General features: G+C 47.9%; 1 protein-coding gene across 8 annotated transcripts in view; it reads right to left on the minus strand.

Moving 5' to 3' along the window:
- PDE4A (phosphodiesterase 4A) overlaps nucleotides 1–22,926 on the minus strand; it is a 903,909-nt gene that overhangs the window by 66,871 nt on the left and 814,112 nt on the right. Inside the window, exon 1 of one of the 8 annotated variants that reach the window (XM_077262040.1) lies at nucleotides 20,782–20,976. The exons of 4 other annotated variants lie outside the window; for them this stretch is intronic. In XM_077262040.1, coding sequence (XP_077118155.1) covers nucleotides 20,782–20,879 — 98 coding nt within the window. In that variant the 5' untranslated portion in view covers nucleotides 20,880–20,976. Of the gene's footprint in view, nucleotides 1–8,084; nucleotides 8,234–11,391; nucleotides 11,414–11,991; nucleotides 12,264–20,781; nucleotides 20,977–22,926 lie in introns of those variants that run through there. 3 more of the 8 variants (XM_077262042.1, XM_077262044.1, XM_077262043.1) reach the window with 3 other exon arrangements.

Here is a 22,926-nt window from a genome sequence, read left to right on the forward strand (position 1 = left end):
ATCCTGTATTATACTCCAGAGCTGCACTCACTATTCTGCTGGTGCAGTCACAGTGTACACACAGCTCTGCATTGCCCGGCAGGTAACAAGTTCTGCTCTGAGGTGTCTGTACCGATCATCCTCACATTCTTGGGTTAGAGAATGCATTTTATCAAGCGTAATCAAATGCACAGTGGCCACAAAGTGTCAACGTAGATGAAAGTTGGTGTAACGATTCCTCGTCTTTGGGATGTTGATGATGATGATTAGTTTTCTTTGCCCCCTCCCCCGGTCTCCATAGTGCTGGGATGTGTACAGAGCACATACATTACTTCACATTGATGAATTATCAGCAGCCTAATCATTAACGGTGTGATAGATCACATCCGACAAATCACAGTGTTGACATAAGGACACGGCGACCTTGTTGTTGTGACGGTCTCCCATGATCTTGCGACGCAGGAAACGGTGAATGTGACGATTGTTTAACTACCGAAATAATTTCAATCTAGAAACAGAAGTTAAAAAAAACAACATAAATCTGACGTGTGGTTAATTCAGCCGACCAGAATATGCACGTGTGCGAGGGTCTGCCGAGAACGGAACCATAATGTCATAATTGTATGATGAGGATTTAGGAATAATGAGAATTAGAGTACAGCAAAAAGATAGTCCACAATGTCTCCACCAGCAGAATAGTGAGTGCAGCTCTGGGGTATAATACAGGATGTAACTCAAGATCAGTAATGTAATGTATGTACACTGTGACTGCACCAGCAGAATAGTGAGTGCAGCTCTGGGGTATAATACAGGATGTAACTCAAGATCAGTAATGTAATGTATGTACACAGTGACTGCACCAGCAGAATAGTGAGTGCAGCTCTGGGGTATAATACAGGATGTAACTCAGGATCAGTAATGTAATGTATGTACACAGTGACTGCACCAGCAGAATAGTGAGTGCAGCTCTGGGGTATAATACAGGATGTAACTCAGGATCAGTATTGTAATGTATGTACACAGTGACTGCACCAGCAGAATAGTGAGTGCAGCTCTGGAGTATAATACAGGATGTAACTCAGGATCAGTACAGGATCAGTAATGTAATGTATGTACACAGTGACTGCACCAGCAGAATAGTGAGTGCAGCTCTGGGGTATAATACAGGATGTAACTCAGGATCAGTAATGTAATGTATGTACACAGTGACTGCACCAGCAGAATAACGAGTGCAGCTCTAGGCAGGTACGGACTGGGGATGAAATTCAGCCCTGGCATTTGAAATCACACAGGCCCATGGTGTCCCCGTCCCCAATAACTAGATGGGATATATTACTAATATTACCCTGAATGGAGGAAAGGAAGATTTACTACAAGACCAATATTTCTAATTATACCCATGGCCTGCTGGGGTAAGTGACGGAGTGACCGGCTTTGTACTCCGTCACAACTGTTAACAGTATGGGTGCCTTGAGAACATTGATTCTGTTAACAACGTAGCACACAAGGCAGCCCACAACCAGACCAGCCCTTCTGGCATTTGCCAGAATTGCCAGATGGCCAGACCGGCCCTGGCTCTAGGGTATAATAATTGGGTATAATGGGGCACATATAGTCATAGACAAAATTCAAATCTTCAAGTTTCCCAGTGTAAAACATATAACAGGGCCTTCAGCTATCTCTGCCCCTTTGGGTTCCATAGTCGCAGACAAAACAGGAGTCTCCTCCTGCCCAATTGTTACTCCTTTATACAAAGTTAGACACAGTAAGCTTGAAATAAAACACAAGACAACCAGCTGCCATGTGAAACAATTTCACAATTCGACCATCACATCAGTTCCATAGTTTCACTGCTCTTACAGTAAGAACACATACGTCGTGAATCAGCCAGTCTTACCCACTTTGACCAATCAGATGTTTGCGCACATTTCTTACGCCAACTCCGACTTTCACAATGACATGTTCCATTGGGTTGGTTGCCAAATTCAGCTCTACTTTATCGAAAAGATTTCTTTCCCGTGCCATCGCTCAGACTAGATCATGAGCACCGGATTATTCTGCTCTGCTGCTTTCCGTCGGTGGAAGCACAAATCCCAAATGGCATCCGCAGAGCCCAGAAAGGAAGGGTTATCGGGCACCGGCCATGCTGCCCCAAAGATAACCGGCCGCGGCAGTCACCCGAGCAGACAACGAGACGGATAATTGACTGTAACAGCTAAACACTTAGGTCTGCGTCAGAGAGAAGGGATTTCGAGGGGAGGGAAGAGTCTCAGTGACACAAGAAAATTACGAAGGTAATAGGATTTGCAGGTTGTCCTGTATAAATGTTATAGGATTCCCCTAATCCACCAGTCTCCTCCCGTAGAGAAGGGTCCAGGTTAGTGGGGTCCCATCACATAACTCTAGAAGTGTCAATCAATACACCCCCCCCGGGGGGTGTCGTACAGACAGCAGCAGCATGGGGAAGTGAAAGTGTTATTTTTAATAGGAGCTTGTGTTTCGGAAATTCACATGAACTCTGGAGCCTTGCGCCATAAAGAGGAATTAAAACAGGAAAAACCGATGTGATGGCGCACAGTCCGGGTGCAGCATAGAGGGGCCGTGCTAAGGCGGTGTTTCATCAGGTTAAGCTAATGTATAGTTAGAAAAAGCATTTGTATGTTAGTGGGGAAAAAACAAACAAAAAATGGAAATGATGACCGCGGAAGAAGAGTGTGTTGATCTTGCGGCAGGCAGTGACCTAATCGTGAAATGATATTAGCAAAAAGAAGGGAGGGTGTAATAATGATACATGGAGAATATATTGATAAAGAGAGGGGAAAAAAAAGATCGACAGGAATAGAAGAGTGTTCTGATCTTGTGGGATGCAGTGACCTAATCATAAAATGAAATAAGGGACTAAAAGGAAAAGTGGGGTAAAGACGCAAGGAGAATAAGTCGATACTGAGAGGGGAAAAGTCTTACAGTAGTAGAAGAGTGTGCTAATCTTGTGGGATACAGTGACCTACTCATAAAATGAAATTAGTGAAAAAGAAGAAAACGTGAGATAAAGACGAAAGAAAAGTAAACCGATACGAAGTAGAGAAAAGTCCGACAGCAGCAGAAGGGTGTACTGATCTTGAGGAAGACAGTGACTTACTTATGAAATTAGTGAGAAGAAGGATTCATGTGACAAAGATGCAAGGAGAAAATGGGAGACAACAGGTGACAGATTGATACTGGGTTGAGAAAAGCCTTACAGCAGTAGCAGAGGCTGCTGAATATGCAGGAGGTAGTGACCTACTCACAAATTGAGGTTAACAAAAAATAAGAAAGCATGGGATAAAAATGCATAGATGGGAACAGAGACAATATGTTAAGTGACAAACTGAAAGTGGAGGAAGCAAAGGCTTACAGAAGCAGAGGAGTGTGTTGATCTTGAGGGATGCAGTGACCTAGTCATGGGTTGAGGTTATTGAAAAGAAGAAAACATGTGATAAAGATGCAAGGAGGGGAGCAGAGATAAGATGTAGGTTTCAGACTGATAGTGAGTAGAGAGAAATCTTATTAAGGTTGGCCATATATATATTAGATTGCTGTTGGACGAATGATGCTTCGGTTGATCCTTCAGCCGGGAGTCTTTTCGGGCGGTTCTCCTATATACAGGAGTGCTCATTAGTCTGAGCGCTCAGGTTTCCTTAATGGAAGAGCCATTATAACGTTGTGCGGGGCGGTAGCTGTGGGCGAGGTACCCGTCTTTTTTACCCTGGCACGTTACAGGATGGTGGGGTTCTTGGTTGGGTGTGTGGACTTGTGCTACGCCGTTGCAAACGGCATGTTACCAATGACTTTGGCTGGCCAGGACCAGATGTTGAGGACTTCAATGAGGGAGACCACCAGTCGAAAATAAACTATTCACTTAACGATATCTTGGTGGGGATTCCATACAGTAGGTGGTGGGTACACAGCTTGATGAACATATCCTTCGCAATACGGAGCATTTTCACCCACAGCATCAATCCCATTCTCGTTACTCGTTCTATCTCCAGTTTAATTTTTCTTCACCACAGCCCAGCTCAGCACTAGGGTCCAGTTAGTGAGGGTCCTATTCTCAATCCACGGTTCTGTGCCTTCTTTTCCCTCAAGGGAACTATGTTGCCAGTATGGCCCTTACTTAGCTTCTCTGCTACTGATGCTCTGGAACTCCCGCCCAGAGTACGATCTTCGTCTCATGTTCTCCGACCGGTCTTGGTCCATCACCAGGATTACAAACTCGGGGCCGTACTCCTTCAAAGGAAGTCTTCAAATAGAGGTTGGACGGACATCTGTCCGAGATGGTTTAGTGAATCCTACATTGAGCAGAGTGTTGGACACGATGACCATGGAGGTCCCTTCCAACTCTAATATTCTATGATTCTACTGCTAGGATTCCTCTCCCAGGACTCATCTCTGATTGATCACTCCTTCTTCCTGACGGTTTTCTTTTGCTCTGGTTCACGCTAACTACTGTCCTGGTCTCCTCTCACTTTGGAACACCAACGTCATGCGGCACTGCTTACTGTCCAGACCTTAGGTCTGCTTCAGATGCACACTGGGCCCTATCTGATGTCCTGACAGGAAACAGTCTATGTCTCTTCAGCTTAGCCCTTCCCACACTGGGCTAGTTCCAGTCATGAACTCTAACTCTTCCTACTGTCGGGCAATATACAAAATTATCACCAATAACAGATAGCACAGTTCACATTATACAATACTCATGCTCTTCAAGAAGGAATGTGGGTAGTAAATTACACCATGTCTACACTTGTCTGGCAGTGGCTTATCTCCGGGAGACAATACGATCAGCAGTCAAAAATCAGACATGCCAAATCCATATGTTCCCCAGCAATCAATTGTCCGGGGGCTCCCATACACGTTAGACTGTAGGCGTGTTTGGCCTACATTAAAGGGGCTATTAGAAGAGTTTGCTGATTATGCAGGTGGCAGCAACCTACTTATGAGATGATCTTTGTGAAAAAAGGGAAGCATCTAGTAATGGTGCAACAAGGAGAACACAGACATGTTGGTTACAGACTTCTCCACCAAGTGACAAAGTCCTACAGCAACAGAAGATTGTGCTGAAACCTGCAGGAGGCAGTGACCTTCTCATAATGTAAGGTTAGTGAAAAGAATAAAGCATGTGATAAAAACGCAAGAAAGAAAATGAAGACAAAATTTAGACAGGCTGATAAAGGGAGACAACAGTCTCACAAGCAGCAGAAGAGCGTGCTGATCTTGCAGTAGGCAGTACTCATGAGATGAGGGTAGAAAAAACAAGGAAGCACGTAATGATTTAAGATGGAGAATGGAGACAAGTGGTAGGACGATGAGGAACAGTCGAAGGAGAAAAGGCAGAAGAACAGTAGCACAGAGTAATTAAATAAGAATGCAATGGTGATATGTTGATAATGTTGTAGGAAGTGACTTGTCCACTTGCGATGATGATGTTGTAAGGCTAGAGCTACTTCTGAATAGTCTGGTTTATGACGTGAGGAAGGAAATTTGAGACAAGTGCTAGATGTAAAGTGAGATAGCTGGTAGAAGGACTTGGGCCCCTAGCAGAGTATTTTTAGGAGAGGAATGTACTGATTATGTAGGTGTAGTGACCTATACATTCACGTAGCAAATGTGACAGTAGCAGCCACTTGTCCTTAGCAGCAGAAATAATAAGTCACAGGCTGAAAGTTAGTAGAAAAATCTAAGTCTCCACAGAACATCTCAGTGGAGGAGTGTGTTGATCTTGTAGGGAAAGTGACCTATCCACTTTTATTCATGAAGACACTGCTGCATTAGATGAGATGGAAATAAGAAAAATATGGAATGGCAACGTACAGAGCTGCGGACCTAGGTACACATCCAGGATGACGTCTGTTTGTCCCCACCAGGCAGCTGTCACACCCAACGATGGGGACACTATTGACATAAGGTGGGGACAAAGCTTTCATGGTATAGCTAGGATAGGAAGCAGCAGACCAACAGAAATTGGGGCTTATGTGATAAAGTAGGGGGTCCACTTTTTCAAGGGTCAGCTTCCAATGGCGGTAAAGAGGGGGCTCATAGAGAAGGTCACCCATTTTTTCAACCTGTCTCTCCTCACACTAACTGGCCAACACAGATGCACAACGCCCACCAAAGAATCAACAGCTCCGTGCAATACGGGAGGGGTCCTCCTCCGTGTCCTCCATAAGGAAAATAGATATATAAGCAGGCACCCTCTTTAATACATGCACCTAAAAAAATTAATTATGTCCAAAACTGCCATGGTTGGTACATGCGCCATGTTTTTCCATGTACTGGGCCATTTTTCTTCTGCACCCCTTCTAATGCCTGCAGTCTTTACAGGAATTGCCCCCCAAGTCTATATCTCAATAAAGAGAGGGGGAATGGGGATAAATGGGGAAATTCCTAGTCCGAGGGAGGGAGGACCCTACAGGTAGAGTGTGGACAAAAATTTGGAGTTCCCTCATTTATCTCAATTCCTAGGGCACCTTGCATGGACCACCCATGCCTATAAACGTACCTGATTGATCCCACTGATGTTGGAGCACTAGAATATGCGATCACTTTAGGATTATGCTGAACTGACTTCCAAGACCCCGGACGGATCCTACAAAGGGAGGATTTCCCTGTAGGGCATGTCTATTCGAATGGATGGGGTGGGCTGCAGTTCTGTGCACATCCAGATGGTCAGGGGAGCACTGTGGTTCCCTTCATTCGTAGGATCGGTGTGGATCCCATATGACCCAAAAAAGCAATATATATGGGCACTTAAAGTGTCATATTGGCCATGTCCTAAATATGACGTCTCAGGACAGGGTGCATATCAGAAAGTTTCATCCATCCTGATTGCTACCCATCTGCAATATTGTAGGGTCCCTTTAATTCTCGCATACACTCCCGCATGGTAAATCCTAAGAAACAAGCAAAATAAGCAGCTGCAATAAGAATCCAGAGAGACTACAATTTCCTAACTTCCTACACAGATTTGAGTGAAGGCCACCGGCGGCGCCCCGCCACAACAAGAGGACATCTAACATTCCTGCCGGAACCCATGATCGAGGTTAAAGAGTGATTGTCTTTTTTTATTTCATATATCAATAGTACACATGAAATTAAACAACTTTGTAATATATCTTATCAGAGAAATCGGCTTCTTTCTCTGCCAAAATTGATCGGTAATTATCAAAATTCTCAGTTCTGAGGTAAAATCTGTATTCAGTGAAGACAGACTTTCCCTTTACTGAGAGAGAATTGTATCCATAGCAACTGCCATCTCTTATCTCAGTAATGGGGAAGTCGGTCTTCGCTGAATACAGATTTTTACCTCAGAATTGAGAATTTCGATAATGGCCGATCAATTTTGGCAGAGAAAGAAGCCGATTTCTCTGATAAGATATATTACAAAGTTGTTTATTTTCATGTGTACTATTGATTTATGAAATAAAAATGACGGTCACTCTTTAAGGTTTCCGAGATAATTCGTTTATAGCTCTATAGACAGTGCACAGGTTTTCTTCACGAATGCTCCTGACACTTGTAGATGGGGCCAAGAACTTCAGACTCTGGAACAATCATTTAGTCACAGTCACCCAAGCTTCATAGAAACGCACGGCCCCAGCTTTCTCCACCCATTGACTCCTTGTGGATGGACCCATCTGTTTTATTAACCATACTGTCCATGTGTAGGAGCTTTGTGATCAGTGAGGAGTAGAGGAGAGCAGGGGCCGTGCATTTCTCGGGTGACTCTGTGACTAAAAGCTATTTCTATAGTTTCCAAATATGGCTGCTGTAATTTAGAGGCCCGGTTAGAAGAGGTTGGGGGCACAACTGGCCGGTCCCCTTTGTTTTTGGTGTGTGTACTCGAATGTACGACACTTCTGTCGGGTAAAGGCTTCCCGGACGCTTTACTCCCTCCCGCTTTTAATCAATATATATTGTCAAATGTCCTTTGTGGCCATCGATCGGCTACATCATGAGCTTTAATTAGGGCACATTACTAGGAAGATAGACACAGGCGGTGCGTAGCCATGTGGCAATGCTTGAGAGCCGGCTTACTTCTTCTAGAAGAGCGAATAAGCAGAACTTACTTTCCCTAGGGATCCTGGCGGTCTCCACAAGGTGGTCAAGAACAGGTATGGGGTGGTCTCATAGATTTGGACATGAACTGTCAATATACTACTATATTTCTTCTTCAATGGCAGATGAAAGTAAAAGGAGCAGCTGATTTTGGCCTCGGAATCATGTGATGACGGAACATTCTAACAAGGTTCCGTCATAATAAAGGACAGTTCACTGATGGGTACTGAAGGATCACTAATCGTCTTACATGGGGAGTTCCTTTCATAAAAGCATTAAAGGGAATCTGTTACCAGTGTATTATAGAGGCAGAAACTCTAATTTCAGTGATGTATCTGTTATTGGGCTGTTTGCTGCAGTTTTGATAAAATCATAGTTTTATCTGTTGCAGATCTAGCAGTTCTCTTAATGCTGAGCTGTGTATAACTCCATTCACACCCCTGATTGGTTGCTTTCTGTGTACACTGTGTATAGGCAAAAAGCTGCCAATCAGTGGTGGGAAAGGGGTTATACAGAGCTCATACATATGGAAGAATACATGGCAGCAGGTTTACTAGATCGTTTGTGATAATCTCCTGCTCATAAAAACCACTGATTTTGTCAAAACTGAAGCAAGCAGCCCAGCAAGAGACACATCGCTGAAATCAGTCACTCAATGATTTTGGGGAATTCTTTGGCTTTTGTAATTTGAAAAAAAAAAAAAAATTATATATAATAATATTATAATAATATATAATATATTATTATAATATATTATAATAATAATTATATAATAATAGTTAAGTGCTGTGAGGAGTTAACAGCTCATTTGTGTAAAGGGCTGGGTTTTTTGTGGACAACCATAGAGCGGGTGGGAGGTTGTCCACCTTATCTCCACCCCAGGGAGTGGTGTGGCGCTTAAATAGCTGGCCTCCAGCGGCAGTGATTGTTCAGCATGCGATGAGAGAGGAACTCCAGGAAAGTATTAATCCTGCAGCTCAACTGAACCAAGAGGTTTTGCTAACCCTGAGCAGATCCCCCGCAACTGCAGAGACTGCGAGATACCATTCTGTTCTGTCTTATTTTGCCCGGAGGGCTGTAATTTTTTGGTTCATGTTGGTTTACGCTGCATAAAGAGTAAACCAACGGGCAGAACAATTTAGAGAGACAGTGTACCCGTGTCCACCTCAGTACGTAGCCGAGTGAGCATATATATATATATATATAGTGGTGCAGTGACCAATCTTACAGCCAGGGGGCGCTGTGTGTGCGCTGCAGGATGCGCTTAGATGTATAACTGTGTTGGTGAGAGAAAGTCCGTCAGGATTATAAATGGCCGGTATGTGTGTCGCAGAGGAGGACACTCTGCGCTGTCATTCTAAAGATAGGTTGTGTTCTGGGACCTGTAGTCCCACAAGTAATTGTATAGTTCTGATGGGAGATTGGCAGGGCTAGTTATGAGAGATGGGAGGGTCAGACTAGCCACACACACCCACACTCCCACCCATGGGAGTGGTTACAGGTATGTAATGTGACCAGGGTGTGGGTCACATGGTTCCTGTGTGGTTCCTGTGTATGGATCCGTTTGGTTCCTGTGCAAGGTCCTGGACGGTCGGTGTTGGAAGCTCCTCTGAGTGGAGTCTTCCTGCAAGCACCTGAGACCGTGGACCTGATGTACGGTCAGTGTTGGATTGTCCTGGTATGGGCTGGAGTCGTGGAGGCACTGAGACCGTGAGTCCTGCAATAGCCTGGGTGTTGGATTGTCCTGAAGTGGGCTGGAGTCCTGGAAGCACTGATGAGGCTATGGACTGAATGCTCAAGGGTGTTGGATTGTCCTGGTATGGGCTGGAGTCCTGCAAGCACCTGGTGAGAGTGGGAGTCCTGGAATGATCAGGGTGTTGGATTGTCCTGGGTTGGACTGGAGTCCTGCAAGCACCTGGTGAGACCATGGACTGATAGCCTGTGTGTTGGAAGTGCCTGTGTGTGGACTTCCTGGAAGCGCATGGAGAGGCTGCATCTACAGAGCCTGAGACTGTTTCTGTGTTGGGGAAGCTACAGTTCCTACTGTGGGTCTGGACTATCTGAGGTGCTCTGGTCACAAGGACGGTGATCCCAGTGAGGCAGCTTTCCCCTGTGTACCAGCACTGGCAGGAGTCAGTATGTGGAGCCGGAGCTCCTGTAGGGTAACTCCAGGTAACAAGGAGTTACGGGTAGACACAGATCTGCCATTGGAACAGACTATCGATGGTTAATGTGTTCCGTTGATGTAAATAATGAACTGTTTGTGTTATGGTTTATGGCGTTTAATAAACCGGAATAGACTGTTTAAGTGGAGAAATCGTGCCTGAGTGCTTAAATCCCATGCCAAGCGAGTATTCGCCAACACACTCAGGTAGCGTATCACCACAATATATATATATATATATATATATATATATTTATAAACATCAAGGTCAATCATCTAATTTTGTATGATTATTTTGATGGCTGTAGTGACTGGTAGAGGAACAGATTCTACGTTGGAGCTGCGTACGTTTTATTTTAAATCGATTTTAATCGGTCATTTACCCTTTCTGCACAATAGAGTTTTATAAAATCTCAATTATGTCCTTGTGTCCGAGCCAGACAAGATAAAACAATCAACTATGTCCAAGGCTGGTGTAAAAATAACACTTCTATCTCACACATTTCTCCATCCTAATATACAGGAGGAGAGGATTGTTTGTTTTATGCTGGTAATATCCTATTACACAGACGTCTCTGTATTAGAGCGCAGGCCGTACACCCTGGTATTTACTTTATTTTTACATATGAGATATAGTAACGTGTGGAGACATCCCGCAGGTGTTAGGAGATGGACATACTGCCCGTGTTCCCCATGAAGACATGAGTACTGTTATGATGCATAGTGTGTATGGCTGTAGTGTATAATGTGAATTGTGATATACATTATTAGTGACGGTGTTGTAGGTTGCCCGACAGTAGGGAGAGTTCGAGTTAATGATTGGGACTAGCCCACAATGGGAGGGGTTAAGGTGAATGGACAGAGACAGTTTCTTGTCAGGACGTCAGAAGTAAAAAGTTTATTTTTGACTGGTGGTCTACCTCATTGAAGTCCTCAACATCTGGTCCTGGCCAATCAAAGTCATCAGTAACATGCGGCCTACAAAGGAGTAACGCCCCCATAACACAAGTCCACACGCCCAGCCGGGACCCCCACCTTCATATAACATGCCGGGGTGTAAGACAGGTACCTCGCCCACGGCTGCCGCCCTGCGCCATGTTACACACTCACTGAGGGAAGTGGTCACGCAAAAATACTCCCCATTGTTTACTTACTGTATTTTAGCATGAAGAACAGGTCATTTGAAAGACTAACATGTGACTGACCCGCATTGCATTCTGTAACCATGGAAACACATTGGTCTGTATAGGAGCTGTATACACAAAAGGGTTGTTGATTTTTATAGAAAAAAATGGATGATGGTGAATGTACATTCTTCATGGACAAGCATAAAACAGTTAAACACAATATTATTCATTGTGCATCTAAAAATGGAGTTAATTAATTTTCACGGTCTCTAGTGACGATCGCTGCAAGCAAACAACCAAGTGCCAGTAATTTTTACTGGATTTGTTGCATAGGTGATCGCTACGTGTGTACAGGGATCACATCTGACCAAAAGATGGCGCCATCCTACAACTGCTTTCAGTCAGAATAAAGACCAGGCTGGAGCGAGCCGCCCCACCACCTCCCCCGGGCGGCGTACGTGGAAGCCGCCATGACAGGGGGTTTGGAGCATGAATAATGGGGGGGTGGGGTTTCGCTATTAGGGGAGGGTTAATCTGGGCCGGAGAGGGTTATGGGTGAGTGGGGGGAGGAGCCGGTCACTTCCCGCTCTGAGGGCCTGTGAGCAGGACGGGGACGCCAGCGCTTACCTCATGGCCTCCATAGACCACGTGCTAGCGGAGCTACGGGTGGCGGCGCAGCCTCCAGGCTGGTTGGAGGCTCAAGTGTCCAGCATCCTCGGCGGCAGCAGCGGTGCAGATCCCGGCGGCTGGGCCTGGTGAGCGGTGGTCCAGGCGAGTGCGGCCCCCGGAGCGCCTATCCCAGGATCTCACCCCGGTGCCCCAGCGGCCCCTCACGGGACCCTCCTGGCCGCGCGCCTGCTCGGAAGCGCCCCAGCAGGCCGCGGTCTGGGAGGAATCCACCAGCCGCGCTGGGGCCTGCGGCGGCAGTTGGGCCTTCTCCCCCTTCACTCCAGGGGGCGGGGCCTTCACGCGCCAAAGCTACCAACGGCCGGAGCGGTGTCACGGCGAGCCGCCGTGGTGATGACCTGGCCAGGCGGCCTGCTTCCTGCGGCAGCTCCAGACGGCGGGGGAACATCCCAGCGACGGCGGCGGGCAGCGCCCCTGATCCTGCGGGGCTGCTGGACACGGCCAGGGAGCACCATTCCCCCCACACACCGGCAGCCGGGCCTGCATCTTTTCGGTTGGCGGCAACAGACGGCAGTGTTTCCGACGGCGGGTCCAGGCCTTCAGGATACCAGGTGGCCCCCTCGGCTGACGGGGTCAGCACGGTCCCCTCTGTAGGTGTCAGGTCGGCTGGAGCCGCGTTGCGGAGCGAAGTGCACATCCGGGAGGGACCAAGGACGGCTTCATGATCGAGAGACAACTGGACGGCGACGGCATCTGCGGCTGGGGGGATCACAACTCCCCTGCAGCCTGGTGAAAACCCATCTATGTATCGTTTGTCCCCGGCGTTTTCGACACCTACTTCGATTTCTGTAGATCAGAGGTGTCAAACTGCATTCCTCGAGGGCCGCCAACAGCTCATGTTTTCAGGATTTCCTTAGCATTCCACAAGGTGCTGGAATCATTCTGTGCAGGTCATTAAATTATCACCTGTGCAATACAAGGAAATCCTGAAAACATGACCTGTTGGCGGCCCTCGAGGAATGCAGTTTGACACCTCTGCTGTAGATCGAGATGGGGGTTCTGTAGAGCGGGGTGATGGAGTCGTTACGCGGGTGGTTGGGAGTTGTGAAGGGGTGGGAGAGTTGTTATCGGGTGTACGAGAGCTGTTGTCACGGTTGGGCAGTGGCCTTTGTCAGCTTGGGTCGGATCGTCCGATGTGGGGTTGGCATTGCCCGGCAGCGGTTTTACGGAGTAGGGCAGGTCGGCTGAGGCGGTTTCGGTATCCGTGCAGACTGAAAAAGAGAAAGAAGGGGGCATTCGGCTGGATGATAAGGCACGTGGTGAGGTATATGTTTGCTTTGAAGGACCATTAGGGGCGCACTTGAAGAAGGAGGTGCGTGAAAAGATTTGGAAAGACGAGTACGTTGAGATATTTTCGCTTTTGCCGTTGGAAACATTTAACCTTGATAAGAGTAAAAAGGAGGATAGTAAGAAGGAAGATGAGGAAAAGCGGCGATGGAGCCTTATTCCTCAGACTTTTGTGAATTGGCTTCAGGCATTTGCGATTTTGGCGAGTGTTATTGGCGAGAAGGCTCCCGAGAATTGCTCCGCCTTGTTCTGCTATATGGCTTCTATAGGTGAGGCGCACAGGGCCTATGGAGGTCAAGCGTGGTTACGGTACGACAAGCAGTTTTGGCAGCGGAAGGCGGTTCGTCCTGCGATCCGGTGGGATCAGAAGGACATTGGTTTGTGGTTGCGCGTGATGGCGCCAACGAAGTTTGGTCACTCCTTTCAAAGCGGGGCCAGAACTTCCAGCCAAGGCGCTTCGCAAGGTTCCTCTTCGGGAACCGGGGGTCAATCGGGACAATCCGGCGGTCAGAAGCACGGTGTGTGCTGGCAGTTCAACGAGGGCCAGTGTAAGTTCGGAGCAACTTGTAAGTTCAAGCATTTATGCTTGCACTGCAACGGCGCTTCCCACGGAGCTTCCAAATGTTTTAAGAAAAAAGGGAAGCCATAGGGTAATTCCAAAGGGGGTGATGCCGGTGAGGTTGGACGCGATGGCCCCCTATCTAAATAGGTTCCCTGATAGGGAGAGGGCGGAGTTGCTCCGGCCCGTTTTTAGTGTTGGTTTTTGCATACCTGCTCCGGCTTATGTGGTATCACCGAGTTTGAAGAACCTTAGATCGGCCGAGTTGCACGCATCGGTCATGTCGGAAAAGTTAAGCAAAGAGGTTGCTTTATGTAGGATGTCTGGACCTTTTCCCGTTCCTCCTGTGGATGACTTGGTTGTGTCGCCTTTGGGCGTGGTTCCCAAGAAGGAGCCTAATAAATTTCGGCTCATTCAGCATCTGTCCTATCCAAAAGGGAGGTCCGTGAATGACGGGATTGATCCAGAGCTTTGTTCGGTGGTTTATACGTCGTTTGATGAGGCAGCCAGGTGGGTGTGCAGTTGTGGTAAGGGGGCATTGTTGGCTAAGACTGATATTGAGTCGGCCTTTCGTTTATTGCCGGTTCACGCCGATAGCGTGAGGTTGTTTGGCTGTTAGGCTAGGTTCACATTGCGTTAGTGGGTGATCGCTAACGGACAGCGTTGCACGGCGAAAATGTCGCAATTAACGCCGTGCAACGGGTCCGTTAGCGCACCCATTGACAGCAATGTAAATTTCGCCTGCAGCGCATCACTAGCGCGTGCCTTTTTCGGCTCGCGCTAGTGATGTGCCGTTCTTCTGTGACGCGCCTCGGACGCTGCTTGCAGCGTCCGCGGTGCGCCCGAGGTCCGTTCCCCGCTCTCGCAGATCGGGGATCTGCGAGAGCGGGGACGTTAACGCGACCCCTGAACGCGGCCCCTAAATAAACATTGCGTTAGCGCAATCCGCTAGCGCTAAACGGATTGCCCTAACGCAACGTGAACCTAGCCTTATTGGGACGGCAGGTTTTATGTTGACCGATGTTTGCCGATGGGCTGTTCGCTGTCGTGCGCTTACTTTGAGGCCTTTAGTTCCTTTTTGGAATGGGCGGTTCAAGATGTGTCTGGTTTGGATTCGGTGATTCATTATCTGGACGACTTCTTGTGCATAGGCCCGGATCAGTCCCAATGTTGCGAGGTCCTGTTGAGGACGGTTGTCTGGGTTGCGGAGCGTTTTGGGGTCCCGCTGGCACCGGGCAAGACTGAGGGTTCGTGCACGAGTTTGTCCTTTTTGGGTATAGTCATCGATTCAGTGAAGTGGGAATTCAGGTTGCCGGCTGACAAGGTGTTGGGCTTGAGAAATGAGGTGGCCCGTGCTAGACGCCTGAAGAAATTGCCGCTGCGCGAGGTGCAGTCGCTCCTGGGGAAATTGAATTTTGCATGCAGAATTATCCCAATGGGGAGGGTTTTTTCACGTAGATTGGCTAGCGCTACAGCTGGGATTACCGCCCCACATCATTTTGTTCGCTTGTCGGCTGAACACAAGGCCGACTTATAGGTTTGGGACAGTTTTCTGTCCTGTTACAACGGGCGTTCATTGTTGATGGAGGAAGCAGTGGATAACGCTGACCTAGATTTATTTACTGATGCGTCAGGCGGTGTTGGATTTGGGGCTTTTTTCGGGGGCCGTTGGTGTGCTGCTAGATGGCCTGAGGCCTGGTTTGAAACAGGGTTGGTACGGAACATTACTTTGTTGGAGATTCTTCCGATTTTGGTGGCAGTGCAGCTTTAGGGCGACGATTTTCGAAACAAAAGAGTTTGTTTTAATTGTGATAATATGGCGGTCGTGTATGCCATCAACAGTTTGACGACATCTTCGCCCCCTGTGATCAGAGTTCTTCGGCAGTTGGTTTTGTCTTGTTTATCTTTGAATGCTTATTTTACGGCATCACATGTGTCCGGTGTTAATAATTGCATTGCCGACTCTTTGTCTCGTTTCCAGTGGGAGCGTTTTCGGTCGCTGGCTCCGGAGGCTGAGGATACGGGACGGGGATGCCCTGCGGAGCTTTGGAGCGCGGTGTCCGGGCCGCGGAACCTTTAATTCAAGCGTACTTGGCGCCTAGTACGTGGGCGGTTTATCGGTCTGTATGGAGCGCTTGGGAGAGCTGGTTGGTGTCTTGTGGAGTTGCGGATACGGGTCGGGATCGAGTGGGGGTGTTGTTGGTATGGATGCGACATGGGGCGGATCAGGGTTGGTCTGCAGCGAAGGTCAATAGGACAATAGCGGCTTTGGCTTTTGGTTTCAGGCTCCGGGGTCTGCAGGATTTGAAGAAGTCTTTTTTGGTGAAGCAAGCTGCGAAGGGGTTGAGAAGAGCAGGTAGCCGGGGCGATCGCAAGCACCCGGTGTCTTTTGAGATGTTGGAGCAGCTGGGAGTACCACTGGGTGAGGTATGCGTGTCCAGCTTTGAGGCTGCGCTATTTCGCCTAGCTTTTTCGTTGGCTTTTTACGGGGTGTTGAGGGTTGGGGAGCTTGTGTCTCCTGTTCGTCAAGGGGGCCTTTGGGCCGAGGACGTTTTTGTTACCGAGGGGGCGCTGCAATTTTGGATTCGGAAGTTTAAGACGGATCAGGCGGGACGGGGGGAAAAGGTGGTCTTGGGCACCGTTCCAGGTTCCGTTATGTGTCCGGTCCGTTGTTGGCGGAATTTTGATAGGCTTCAACCGCGTGGTGATGGGCCTTTGTTGCGTCACGAGGATGGGTCTTTTCTTTCTAAATATCAGTTTGTAGCGGTTTTTCGGCAGTCTTTGGAGGCCATCGGCGTGGATTCTGTTAGGTTCGCCTCACATTCTTTTCGGATTGGAGCCGCTACGGAGGCAGCGCTGAACGGTTTGGCTCCTGCGGTGGCGCAGAGGATAGGTCGGTGGGAGTCCGGCCGTTATCTGAGTTATGTGAGGCCTTGAGAAGCGGGGACTGATCGGTTATTTTATTCGTTGTTTACACTTGTCTAAGTTGTTTATATTTTTCAGGTTCATCCTCGCTTTTGGTTTGGATTGTCGGCCACTCTTACGTGTACTGGGGCGCAAAGCGGGCAGACGTCCGACAGGATGGAAGACAGCTCGGCTTTTCCAGGGACGTGGCCGTCGTCAGGTGGTTGGGGTTTCGGGGCTTAGGTTGGAACAGAGTCCTGCAGGAAGTACACCATGGCGTTCGCTTGGACAGGCCTCCCGATATTTTAGTTTTGCATGTTGGAGGAAACAACTTGGGTGTTCGCCCTTGTCGTGAGTTGATTCGGGACATTAAACATGACTTACTAAGGTTATGGATTTCCTTTCGGGAAATGTCTATTGTGTGGTCGGAGATGGTTCCCCGGAAATCCTGGAGGCATGCTAGGTCGGTGGATAGGATTAACAAAGCCCGTGAATCGGGCCGTGTCTGCTTTTGTTGTGCGGAATGGGGGCTTTGCTGTGCGTCATTTTGAGTTGGAACGTGGGGGTGATCAGATGAACGCCATCACCCAAATGAAATTGAACGCAGTGGGCATTGATTTGTGGGCCCTGGGGCTGCAGTCTGGAATTGAACGAGCCATAGCGGTTAAGGCTGGTGGGGTCTCGGGTACTTGAGGGGGTCAAGTATCCTCGTTGTGGCGGCGGGAGGGGTCCTTGGAGTTGGTGCTAAATTGGCCTGGGGGATCCGTCGGGATACGGATTCTCCAGTTGGTATAAGTTTTGGTTGCGGGTCTGGTGGTTTGGGGGAATCTTGGTAACGGTGGGCCAGATTCCTAAGTTGGAAGTGGACAAGGGTAACCCTTCGGGGTATTTTGGTGCTCTCGAGCCTGTGGGGTAACGGCTGAGAGTAATCTACCGTTGGTTTTTCTGTCCACTTGTTTATACTATGGATAACACCAGACTTTTAGCTTCAAGGACCCCTTCCTAGCTCAGGTTACGGTTATATGTTTGTTTGTTATAATAAAGGCCTGTGGCCAATTATATCCAATTTGAGACTCGTGTCGTTATTTGGGGTTGGGAGGAAGAGGGGTCGGTGACCCCATTGGGAGGCAATTATTCATGGTGGTCGACAATACCAATGTCATGATGGGATCTCCTGCAAGTCTGTATACCGGGTAATGGCGTGAGCCATGTGAGAGTGGGGGCACAAGTCACAACCACCCTGACCATCAGATCAATGGACATCTACACATCGTAGTGCCCGGGGCAAGCCTTAAACTGAAACCCGTGCAAACAACAAACTACAACTCCCACCATGAGGTAGATGATAGGATCACTTGTACTATGTCTGGTAAGGCTAAAATGATCAGATTATTCTGCACCCCGAGTGTCAGCGTCATTCTTCTGTACCCAGAGTGTCAGCATAATTCTTCTGTACCCAGAATGTCAGCGTCATTCTTCTGTACCCCGTTTATCAGCGTCATTCTTCTGTACCCCGATTGTCAGCGTCATTCTTCTGTATCCCGAGTGTCAGCATCATTCTTCTGTACCCCGATTGTCAGGGTCATTCTTCTGTACCCCAATTGTCAGTGTCATTCTTCTGTACCCCGTTTATCAGCGTCATTCTTCTGTACCCCGTTTATCAGGGTCATTCTTCTGTACCCAGATTGTCAGCGTCATTCTTCTGTACCCCGAGTGTCAGCGTCATTCTTCTGTACCCCGAGCGTCAGCGTCATTCTTCTGTACCCCGAGCATCAGCGTCATTCTTCTGTACCCGAGTGTCAGCGTCATTCTTCTGTACCCGAGTGTCAGCGTCATTCTTCTGTACCCCGATTGTCAGTGTCATTCTTCTGTACCCCGAGCGTCATTCTTCTGTACCCCGAGCGTCAGCGTCATTCTTCTGTACCCCGTGTGTCAGCGTCATTCTTCTGTACCCCGTGTGTCAGCGTCATTCTTCTGTACCCGAGTGTCAGCGTCATTCTTCTGTACCCGAGTGTCAGCGTCATTCTTCTGTACCCCGATTGTCAGTGTCATTCTCCTGTACCCCGAGCGTCATTCTTCTGTACCCCGAGCGTCAGCGTCATTCTTCTGTACCCCGTGTGTCAGCGTCATTCTTCTGTACCCCGTGTGTCAGCGTCATTCTTCTGTACCCCGATTGTCAGTGTCATTCTTCTGTACCCCGAGCGTCAGCGTCATTCTTCTGTACCCCGATTGTCAGTGTCATTATTCTGTACCCAGAGTGTCAGCGTCATTCTTCTGTACCCCAGTGTCAGTGTCATTATCCTGTACCCCGTGTGTCAGCGTCATTCTTCTGTACCCCGTGTGTCAGCGTCATTCTTCTGTACCCCGTGTGTCAGCGTCATTCTTCTGTACCCCGATTGTCAGTGTCATTCTTCTGTACCCCGAGCGTCAGCGTCATTCTTCTGTACCCCGATTGTCAGCATAATTCTTCTGCACCCCAAGTGTCAGTGTCATTATTCTGTACCCAGAGTGTCAGCGTCATTCTTCTGTACCCCGAGTGTCAGTGTCATTATCCTGTACCCCAAGTGTCAGCGTCATTATCCTGTACTCCGAGTGACAGTATCAGGAGGTTGTTGCTGGGTCCCCATATTTTTGGGTGCCATTATTGTAGTTTTCCCATCCTTGACTTCTGTACCCTGAGCATCAGCACCATTATTCTTTACCCTGAGGGTCAGCATCATTATCTGGTACCCCGAGTGTCAGTGTTATCATTCTATACCCCCAGTCCCAGTGTCATTGGCACTTGGGGTACAGGACATGGATGCTGACACTTAGGGTACACAATAATGACACTGACATTCTCCTGTACCCCGAGTGTCAGCGACATTGTTGTGGGACCTGTAGTGCCAGGAGGTCATCAAGATCAGCTTTGCTTGCATTCTCCATGCCCGTGTTGCGATGTGATGAGGCGGGCGGCCATATTCCCGGTGTAAACACACGGAGCACGAGTCTATCGGAGCAGACGGATATACAGTACGTATATAGGTCTGTCAGCAATGTGTGAGGAGTTACAGACACATCAGGTCACGAGCTCCTGTAACTCTCTGATCACACTGGGACCCCGAATTCAGACTCCATATAATCTCCATCTTCTGCACGGCAGAGTACTCGCCACTGCTCTCTGTTATCAGCCACACATCACATTGTATACAGTGACCACCCGTGCCGATCCTGGCTTCTGTACACACAGGGGTCGCCAGGAGAGCGGTGTGTACGTCTGTGGGTGCGAGGAGCGTAGAAATATCCGTGCCCGGGTTTCCTTCCACAGGACACCTGTATAAGCAGGGCTGAGCCAGGAGCCTAATCCCTGTGCATATACCGTCCTGCCGCCACGGCGTGTACGCAGCACACATACGTGTCCCTGCAGTAACTACGAGACGGGGTTAACCCTTTGTGTGCCCCGCATTCTAACCTCCTCATGGGACACGTCTCGTCAGCTCCCTTTATTAGAGTGTCAGCTCTTCAGGCCGGAGAGGAGCATTTAACAGCACCGTCACACCGTCCGAGTTCTGCTTTAAATTTCTCGATTGGACGCATAAATTCACCTGAGGACCCCCTAATTAACCCACTAAGGTACATGAATAAGGAGATGGCGCCACTTATCCTCGCGCATCTGATGGCACACTGGTGACGGCAGATTAGATATGGGGTATTGGTAAGGATCAGAGGGGTCAGGTGGCACCTTACTGGGATCAGGGGGGTACACAAGAAATCCTAAATCTGGAGTCATCCCAGGTCGTAGCAGAGGCAAGTCTTGGTTATAACGGATGGAGCAGCTGGGCTGGGAAACGTATCATTATACTGGAGACACCAGATCCACCCAGTCTGTTCCTATGCCACCTGCCGGGACCCAGTGTCCCAGTATAATCTCGCTCATTGCGGGACGGTTTTGAGGAAGCGACTACGCTCCGGACTAGATTGGTGCCAACGGCAAGACTAACCTGACAGATTTCATCAGTCGATGCTTCTTGATGTCCTCCTCGCTGAAGGAAAAATGCATCCTGGGAACCCGCAGGGTACCCCGGCTTGTGGAGGGCATAAGGTGTATGAGGGTCCTCCGCGGCGCTACCCCCGGGGACTGAAGTTTAGGGAGAGAAGAAAAGTCCTTTCCTCTGCAGGAACACAGAGAGAAGTGGCAGCGAGCGAGCGTCCTGGCAGTGCGAGGCGTGCTCAGAGCGCACACACACGGATCGTGCACACCCCCTCTGGCCAGCAGGGGCTACAAGTCCTGGAAACGGATTACGCTCAGGGCGTCGGTCCCATTACATAAGAGGGTTACTCCGCACCAGTTAACCCCGTCGCTACGAGGCCACGACTGCTCGTCTGCCTGGAGGGGGTCAAAAAAAAAAAAAGAAGCGACCCCGGAATATCCGAGAACAGCGAGAAATCAGAAGCATTTTACTACTCGTCTTACAAATGTCCAAAAATGTATTAAAAGGCGTCCGATTACCAGAATGGTCGCCACGGTCATCAGTTTTGGGTTTCTATACCTAACCGGGTAAACCAGAGTGATCATTTTTTTTGCACCACCCTTCGCCCCAGAGGGGAAGAAAGTTTGCTGACTAATTAAAAAGTCGTAAATCATAAATCTGACGGGGGGGAAAAAAAAAAATCACACTTCTCAAAATCCTGCGCACAGAGGAGTAGAAAAAGACAAGAAAAGGACAAAAAAACAAAATAATAATAATAAAAAAAAACAATGAGGAACCCCACAGTCACTAGAACATCAGAAGCCAAAAAAATTTGCATTTTTCTTTATTTTTTAAAGATTTTTTAGAAACTTTTTTTTGCGTTGGTGCAGATCATTTTTTTTTTTTTAATTCTCAAAAGTCAATTAGATCAAATTTTCTAAATTAAATTCCAATCATTCTCTATTGGGTTCAGAAAGTTGTTTTTTTTTTTAAGATGTGGGTTTTTCAGCCAAATAGTTTTACATATAAAAAAAACTAAAACAACAACTGAGAATGAACATGCCCTTAGGCAAGGTTCACACCATATACTCTGATGTGTATTTCTGAAGATCGGCTTAAAAATGAATGTCAAAAACTCATGTTTGAATGTCTCCATAGGCTATAGTCAGACGCTCAAAAAAAAAAAAAAATTCTAGAAAAAAACCTTTAAAAACTCTTCCCATTCATTTCTATGGGAAATACATTTTTTTTTTTTTTTTTTTTTTTTTTTTTTTTAGAGTATTTCTTTTTTTCTGAAGTGGTTTTGATTTATTTTTACTGCAGAAAGAAATAGCTCCAGGAGAAAAAAAAAATTCTTACAAAACTTCTTCAGGAAAAGAAAAAAAAAAAAAGCTTCTCCTGAAATGTTTTCCTCTCGGATTTGTTTGGACTCAGTGATTCGTTCTAGGGCTATGTTCACACAAAGTCTCGTCCTGTTAGACCCTAGCGATCAGCTGTGATCTGCAGGAATCCTGACAGTATATGGCCTGCAACAGGAGTACTAGAGTATTACATAGCGCCCATACAAAGCAATGGGCTTTCCATGTAACACGACGAGATGGGTCCTCCAGAGGGGGAGACTCCCCATATACCTGCTCTCCATTCCATGAGATTAGGATCCTGAACTGAGGACCCCTTTTGGTTAAAGGCGTTGTCTGGAGAAAAGAAGTAATCGATCGATCATACATTGTGGGGGTCCGATGGCTGGGACAGTGCACAGTTATCCCCATTAGAATGAGGCTGCAGGGCACCCGCTCGACCTCTGCTCCATTCATTTCCTATGGTGCTGCTGATCGGCGAGGGTCCTGGCGGTCGGACCCTCACGATCTATAAGCAATCATCTATCCAAGCGCGTCCAAAGACTATGCCCACCCTTGAGCGTGAGCGAGCCACACGTCTGCGATAACACAGAGGGCATATTGGCAAATAGGCGCGCTCCGTCGCCCACCCATTGGTGGGCCTGGCTCTATATCGCATGGGAATTCATTAAAGGCCTGACTAACATCTAGATCCTAAGTGCATAGCTGTGACCATCCATGTAGATGCTTAGTTATATCTACACTACGTCTCCATGACAACCCTGCACCTGACAGGAATCAGTGGTGCAGCCTCAGGCTTCAGGCCTACAACTTCCAG

Source organism: Ranitomeya variabilis, chromosome 5, assembly GCF_051348905.1.
Source record: "Ranitomeya variabilis isolate aRanVar5 chromosome 5, aRanVar5.hap1, whole genome shotgun sequence".
NCBI lineage: Eukaryota > Metazoa > Chordata > Amphibia > Anura > Dendrobatidae > Ranitomeya > Ranitomeya variabilis.